The following is an 8,226-nucleotide window of genomic DNA, read 5'->3' on the forward strand; positions in this document are numbered from 1 at the left end:
TGTTTCCCCGAAAACCCTTCAGAACCTCTACTCTTCTTGCAACTAAAAATTTCTTCCTAACTCTTTCTTCTCTATTTCTCAAGCTCTCACTTGATTCTTCTTCTCTTGGTGCAGAATACCCTTCTCTCCCATGGATATTTATAGGTAAAATTTTTTACTATTTAATAATTTTTTAATATTATTTATTATTTTAATATTATTTTAAAATAATATTTTAATCATCCACTTGATCAAATCTGATCCTAACTCCTTCCATGCTACGTAGGAATTCTTATCCTTTCAATTTCTTTTTACTATTCACTTTAAGTTGTGATTTTGTTATGATTACATTTTTAACATAGGAACAAATGATTCCACGTGTATTAAAAGTGGAGAAAGCATGCATATTTTCAAAATCTTTATATATTTTCATAATATATTTATATCTTGGTTATATATTTTGATATAAACATGAATAAATATACAAATAAAGAGTAACTGTAATTTGCTTATTTCAGCAAGTTTAAACTAGGTAAAGAGTAACTGTAATTTGTAATAAAAAGTAGTTTAAGCTTCTAGATTATGGTTCACATTTATAAAAAACCATATTTATATTTTGGTAGAGTTATTTTGAACAGTTAATAATTTTGAAAAAAATTGATATCTAATTTAAGAATTAAAATTAAAAAAATAAGGAAAGTTGAAAAAAGTCCCAGCACGCTTTCATAAAAAAATCGTAAATAAAAACATTTGTTTTGTATATAATAAAAGTATTATCTTAGAAAGGAAAGCTTGGCTAAAGGAGATTGTTGGTCTAAGAAAAAGTACTACTGAACAAAAAGCTAAGAAAAGAGAATCCTGTAATCGATTGAAAGGTATACGTACAGTGACTACCCAAGTTTCTGGGGTTTCATAAGTCATTATCTTTAATTAAAGTAAAGTTTGTAACATACAAGTTATTCCAAAAGCATCCAACAATGAAACAAACAAGAGAAACAAGAGAATCAAAAGACATTAGAACGATGTTGCATGTTTTCTATATCATCAACAACTCAGTGGTTAATAATGGAACACGTAAACGTTGTACTCCACAACAGCATCTCCGGTCTTCAGATCAAACGTGTGAGTCATTGCCTGAGCATACCCACGTGCGAACCGAAAAGCCCCGCTTCCTCCAACGATTGGCATTTCCCTCACGGCAGAGAACACCGCGTTCCGCCCCAACAAGCTCAGCGTGCTGCCATTGTATTTCCCTTCCGTGAACACGAAGTTCATTACCATCAACAGGCCCGTTTCCTGTTGGGCTGCAGATCCGTAAACACCTTGGGCCTTTCCCACAAGTTTGGATCCAGGTTCGGGGCCCACCGTCAATGGGTCGTCGATCATAGCTATAAATCCGAAAAGTGTGGAAGAAGAGTTGGTGGAGGGGGCCTCCGCCACTCTGACGGCGGTGGGGTTTGGACCGCTGACAATGTCGTGGAAGAAGAAGTGAAGGTGGCTCAGCTTCTCCTTCTTCAGCCCCAAAGACTTCCGAGATAGGCTTCGGTAGAAAGTATAAGATTTTGCGGTGGCGAATGAGAACAGTAGGCTGAGAAAGATGACGGTGAAAAAGGCTGTGAAGCTTCTGGAATTAGCCATGGCCATGGTAGGGAAAAGTAAGAAGTGTGAGGAAAGACATAATTTTTTATTAGCAATTTATAGCGTGCAGAATTAGAACAAATGAACTGGGATAAGTTTTCCAACAAAATTACAGTTTTTTTTGCAACTAAAAAAACTGTTTACAGTTATATTTTATTTCATTAATTAAAATATATGAAAATTATCAAATTTGGTACTTGTTAATAAACTTCAATTAATAAAAATCAGATTGTCATCACTTTTGAGAATAAAATCTTTTTTCATAAATGCTAAAATGACAATATATAAGAACATAAAGAATAAAAAAAATATCAGGTATGATCAGATATAAAATTCAGTTTACATATCCTATGTGTTACATTGCCTAATTTAAATTATAGATGATGTATCGTCTATGACAATATGTAAATATGTAAATGGTGTATTATGTTATGATAGAACCTTCTATCCGATGTTTTGAAATATGTTTACTTTTATCTTAATCATTAAAATAAAGTATTTGATTATGTTTTATCTTAGAAAGTACAATTTATTAGCTATCATTATGAAAGTCGAATTTGATAAAGAAAACATTAACATGTTCATTAGAATCAAGATTTTCAGACATTCCTGTTTGGGGTTGGGTTCTCAAATAGGTCTTCGTATTTATTTTTATCTCAATTAGGTTTCTGTTTCTGTAAAATTGAGTCAATTGGAACCTTACCGTTAATTTCAATGGACGGCGTTAAATTTACTGAGTCGTGGCATGCTGACAAAGCAAATTTTAATGACGTAGCACACTGAGATTGTATTAAGCGGAATTTAATTATGCATTAGGTGAAATTTAAAGCATTGTCTTCTTCCTTGGTGTCCTCTTCCTGTTAGGGTTTTTGAAGTTGCAGTGATTTCATGCAGATCATTCAAAAAGTATTTTATCTTTTATGTCAATCAGCCACCAGCAACCAGTGCCTCAGTTCCGTTCATTCAATACAACATAAGGGGTTTATATATTCCAGAATCTTCAAATCTTAAACAGTAAATCCTCTTCCTGTTGGGTAATCCAGTTACCTTGGAAAGTGCATCCCAAAGAACTGAGAAGCTCAACCAGATAGAGAAAACTAGAATTACAGTACCCCCAAGCTAAAAAGAATACACCTTTCAAGATGCCTTTGGAGGCCAAGAAGTGGAACTTGGGGACAAGCGTTCAAGAAATTAGGAACAAAGTACACAAATCCCATGTTCCACTACACATTTTTAACACTTAACAAAGAAATTAGGAAGAAAGTATACGAGTTTCCTCTTCCCAATTCCTCTGAACCGCTTCCGCGATCGATCAATGTTCACTCTCTGATTCAATTCCAAACCCTAACCCTATCAATTGCATTGCCTTCTTTTTCCCACCCCTTCAATGGCCAATGTCTCTGTCGTTGGGGAGTGGAAGCTCCTCTACAACCGCTACTACCGCAAGCCCGAGCTCTACCCTATGCCGTGGAAGCACGTCGACCTCGCCCGCACCAAGGTCGTCGTTGCGCCCTTCGGCGGCCCGGTCGTCGTCATCAGTGACGACTCCATGATCGTCCAGCTACACGCCGAGTCTGCCCTCCGCAAGCTTCGCCTCTTCTCTTCCTCCGGCGACCGCCTCTTCTCTTCCTCCGGCGACCTAACCTCTCTCTAGGAAAAGAGTGCTTCGAGGACAACGTTGCAGATTGCGCGTTTGGGGGAACGACTTGGTTTGCATCACCGAGGCAAACCAACTTTTCTACACGCAGATTTCAAGAACCCAAGGGCGGTGAAGCTCACGGATACCTTGATCAATGAGATGCCTCATTGCTAGGCGTGAATGATGTTGTGATGCTTGTTGTGGACGAGGATGGCGTGCAGAGGCTCAGGGAGGGAGTTCTGCATGGAGCACTGTAGAAGATGGTGGTTTCACGCGAGGCTGTTAGCGGAGGCGGAGTTGGGAGCAGCAGCGGTGGAGAAGGTGCTGAAGCTGGTGGAGGACGCAGCGTACGTGACGAAATGCTGAACAAGGTTCTGAAGGGGTGTGGCGACGAAGATTAGGTTTAATCATTTTGTTATCAGTCATAGTATATATTAGGTTTAATTATTTAAAACTTGAAATAAAATAAATTACACAACCACGTGTCACGTCATTAAAATTTGCTTCGTCAGCATGCCATGACTCAGTAAATTTAACGTCGTCCATTGAAATTAACGGCAAGGTTTCAATTGACTCAATTTTACAAAAATAGGGACCTAATTGAGATAAAAATAAATACGAGGACCTATTTGAGATAACCCTACACAAATAGGGATGTCCAAAAGGATTAAACCTAGAATCAAATATAAATAGTTTTAACTTTAAAAAAAAAACTCTAAGGATGTTATTTAAAAGCTTAATTATGGTCATCATATTTATTTGGTTGGTTCAATATCATCTTCTTATATTCTTTATTCAATTTAATATTCTAATATTTTAAAATGCACCAATTTGATAATTTCTTCGATCTTATTGTCATACATGACATCTTTCGATTCATGGAATTTTTAATTTTTTTAAATTACTTTAACAAAACATAAAGTACTTGTTAAATCATAATTATGTCCTGTGACAATAACAGTATCATGTGTGAGTGTTATTATTACCACATGACAATCATCATCATGTAGTAATAACATTGACATGTGACAATGTCATTGCCACTTCCACTTCCACTTTCATGTGAAATGACCATGACTTGACTCATGGCAATTTATGTTTTTTTAAATTCAAAATTAAAAAAATTTATGAATTATGAATTGACCATGACATGTACGGACACGATGTTAATGTCAACTTAACAGAAAGAACCAAATTCACTAGCACAACGAAGGGTTTTGGCACCCATTTCTTTTGACATTATACTTCAGTTCTCCAACCGAAGCAAATCATGGAAACTAAAAAACAATGACTTTTGGTTAAGTTGATTTCATAATCGAAGCCAAAACCAATTAAAAAAAAGTATGAAAATAAAAAAATAAAACTTGAAGCAAAGAATAGACTTCGGTTATGAAAATAACTAAAGCTTATTCGATTATATGTTTGACTAATAAAAAAATGACATTTTATGACGTACAAAAAAGATATATTATGACGTAGTTGTTGGGGACATAGTTCTGGGCGTTATAGTAAGTCTGTGCATTTTATAACGTAGTAGAAAATTACGTCATAATACGTTATAATATGGCGAGAGATATTATGACGTAGATTTGTTTGTACACGTAGATATTTTTACCAATCATAATATGTTGAAATCAAAATCAACATATTATGACGAACATTGTTTAGTACGTTATAATATATGTATTTTTTTTTTAAAAAAATTGATTATTACAATTGACATCCAATGAAATTGTAATCATATTCCTATATTATCATCTCATCCAATCAATTTATAATCAATATATCTTCAAATGAGCAAATTCAATGGAACTAACAAAATAGAATTTTTTCAAACATTAAATTGTATAATAATATTTAATACATCATTTATACATGAAATTATATATTAAATCTAAATATTACATTAATGTACATACACTATTGAGATGTAGCTAAGTTTCTACTAACACTTAAAATAAAAGAAGCCGAGTTTCATCTAATGTCTTCAATGTCTGCATCTTTCATGGGAGATGAATCATTAAAGATCTACAAATAAAATAATAGAGTTAAAACAATATTGTATATGCATGCATATGGATCCAATACTCGCATACATCTTTTTCTTGGCTTTGCTCCACTTGTTCTTGAAATAGCTATGAAAATGTAAAAGGAAGAGAAAGAAAAGGCAATTTCTCATTAAAAATCACATACAGGTTAAATTTTAGATATAAAAATTGTAGAATCAAGTAGAAGGCTTTGTTTTGACTTCATATGCTGGTAAGTCAAATGATATAATAACATAAGAATGTCTCTTTATTACTCATACAAATTTACTCAGTTGCGTTTATCTGAAACTATATAATAACATAGAAATTAAAATTAAATAAATACTTTATAAACTTTTTCTCAGTGTAATCTTCTAATACAGTACAAGTGGTAATATCTTTAAAGAACTCAAGAAAGTGTAATGTTTTCTAAAAATTATTTCTAAAATTGTTATATATACCTGAAATGATTAGGGTAAGAGTGAAAATCAATGTGAAAGAAATCTTAGCAATCAAAACAACAATTTGAATAAAGATAAATTGTTGTTGATATACTGATTGAATATGAGGCTAAGGGTTTATGTAAAGAAAAAATAGTTGGTGTAAAATCATTTATAAGAATACGTTCCCTTATTAATTTTTGTAAACATGTATTGAAACTGTTATTTAAAGAATTTATTCTATACTTAGAGCGGTTAATTGATCCTATTTCCTTTTAAATAAAGAAAAACACTGAGGTTGTCAAATATAAGACAGAACAAAACAAAATTATCATCATCGTGTCAATAGTGAAGGAGCAGAGTGAACCTTTTTTGGGATCTGCACTATACATGCCGTCTATATCTATCCAAATTGTGACCTGGCGAGCCAGCACACATAATAGCTACCGAAAAGTCACTTCCATCTCTCTTGAGAGTAGTAGGAATATTCTGAGGTGTGCTTGCAATAAATCCTGTGGCAACGATTACATCATATGGATTTAGAGAGTACCACTTCTCAAGTCTTCGTTCATATTCCAAGTAATCTGGATCAACTCGATCAGAACGAGTAGGTTTTACAATAAGAACTTCCCTCGCATTCATCCATTTGCAGTCAATCCCTTGCTGCAAAATAAGAGGGAAGCAGCTTCCATCAGCACATTCAGATTAAAAGAAAATGCAGACGTTTCTCAATAGAACAACGTACTTTCTTAATTACTAAAGACAACATCTGTGCAGACCATAACTCTCCGTGTCCCACAACAAATTCAAATACTGAGATACTTGCAAAATTATTTAACTGAGAAGGAATTTGGAGAAGTTCTGCAGACCATAACTTCTGTATTATTGCGAAAAAAAAATACAAGCACATGGAAAAAGGATTCTCAACGAACAAGATACTTGCAACAATATACACCACAATTTTGCATAAAGAAATTATGTAACAGCAAAAACAGGGCAATTAAAATAATTCAAATACCATGATAGTATATTCTCTATACAGCATGGGAAGGGCAAAGGAAATATGGGGTGAAGATTGCTTGAAATTTGTTTTTCATGTAAATTTTAATATGAAAATTCCAATAGCTTAAACAGAGAGAGAGAGAGAGAGAGCGAATGGAAAAAACCCTTTCCCAACACTCTTCGGTTCCGGAAGTCAAGCTCATTCATAGTTCTTCCACCAGCTCTTGTCGGAGACCTTTCAATTAACAGAAAACTACTAACTTCTCTCACAATTCACTAATAAAGAAATTGAAACACAAAGAAACAAGAGAACGCACCATATCAAAGGATGAGTCCTTCTTTCGCAGATTACTGAAAAACTAAATGTGAAGGTAGAAACGAGAAGAAGAAGAAACGCCCTGAAACAACGAGAAAAACAAAAGATTAATGAATTGTGCGAGAAGAAAGCGACAAATGAGATGATAATGGGAAACTTAAAAACCTGAAGATGAAGATGAAGACGAGAGAAAACTACATCTCAATCGCCCAAGCCCCATTCCGGGAGGGTACCTCGCTCTATTGTTGTGGTGGTGGTTCATCTCTCCGATTTAAAACTCAAGAAACTCAATCTAACCTAAACCACCGAAAGAATTTAAAAATTAACATGAAAACTACATCTCAATCTCATATCATACAATAAGAAAGGGTTAGGGTTTGGTCTTGTCCGATGAAATGAAAGTTGGAGTCGAAAGGGTTGGGAATTCCTTTTGCTCCAAATCTTCGAATTATAGCTTCGAGAAACTTGATGTCGTCGTCTCGCTTCTCGATTTCTCCTTGCTTCGCACGCAACTCTTCCATGTTCAACTCAAACACCTCTGTTAAAGGAAATAAGAAACGATTAGCTTCATGGATCACAAACCAGAACCATTCCAAACTTGTGAAATGCAATGATTGAGAAGAGTAAAAACAGAGTATGATGAAGATGATGACAGTTGTGGTGTTTTCAAGTTTGGCGGTGAGCTGTTGAGGACGTGATTCAGCGACTTTTTGAGCGGCCTCGGCTTGTCGTTTCTCAGAGCGAACGCAAGCGGTAGCGGTGATGGTGGCGTCAACCTCTCTCTCCAAGGTCTGGACTCATTGCTGGAGCAGTTTGATTGAGGGGGCTTGGTTAGTGGTGGGGGAGCCGAGAAAAGCACGGGGGCGGAGGGAGGAGTGTTCTTGGAGGAGGGTTTAGAGAGGAAAAGAGGAAGAGAGGAACGAGAGTGAGAGGAACCTCAAATTAGAGATAGGGAGAGGAAAATGTGAAAAATTAGAGAGGAAGATAGATATTATGATTGATTTTTAAATCTTACTCATAATACATCAACAAATTTTCACCCCTTCTGACATATGTCTATATCTACGTAATAATAGATTTTGAACTTATTTATAAGTTTGTCACCGGTTTTCTATTATAATTGTATACAAAACTACGTCATAATATGTCTTAAACTTATTTACATGTTTGTCACCGTATTTCATA

General features: G+C 34.9%; 1 protein-coding gene and 1 long non-coding RNA gene across 5 annotated transcripts; both read right to left on the reverse strand.

The window, feature by feature from the left end:
- Positions 1 to 971: 971 nt before the first annotated feature.
- On the reverse strand, positions 972 to 1,643 carry LOC108328501 (dirigent protein 22). The gene has a single exon (XM_017562376.2). It carries the CDS (start codon positions 1,621 to 1,623, stop codon positions 1,039 to 1,041), a length of 585 nt encoding a protein of 194 aa, XP_017417865.1. The 5' UTR covers positions 1,624 to 1,643; the 3' UTR covers positions 972 to 1,038.
- A 3,422-nt stretch (positions 1,644 to 5,065) lies between these two features.
- Positions 5,066 to 8,008, reverse strand: LOC108327759 (uncharacterized). 4 transcript variants are annotated; one of them, XR_008246758.1, is made up of 7 exons: positions 7,695 to 8,008; positions 7,207 to 7,579; positions 7,043 to 7,123; positions 6,890 to 6,960; positions 6,469 to 6,584; positions 6,091 to 6,386; positions 5,066 to 5,284 (listed from the first exon to the last, which is right to left on the reverse strand). It is a non-coding gene; the product is annotated as an uncharacterized LOC108327759 (long non-coding RNA). The 4 variants fall into 4 exon arrangements; XR_001832062.2 differs by lacking the exon at positions 6,469 to 6,584 and having other exon boundaries at positions 5,066 to 5,391; positions 7,695 to 8,007; XR_001832060.2 differs by lacking the exon at positions 6,469 to 6,584 and having other exon boundaries at positions 7,695 to 8,006.
- Positions 8,009 to 8,226: the final 218 nt, after the last annotated feature.

Source organism: Vigna angularis, chromosome 2 (genome assembly GCF_016808095.1).
Source record: "Vigna angularis cultivar LongXiaoDou No.4 chromosome 2, ASM1680809v1, whole genome shotgun sequence".
NCBI classification, from domain to species: domain Eukaryota; kingdom Viridiplantae; phylum Streptophyta; class Magnoliopsida; order Fabales; family Fabaceae; genus Vigna; species Vigna angularis.

Excerpts from the sequence above, each read along its gene's own strand:
- LOC108328501 (XM_017562376.2), bottom strand. The coding sequence starts at position 1,623 with ATGGCCATGGCTAATTCCAGAAGCTTCACAGCCTTTTTCACCGTCATC.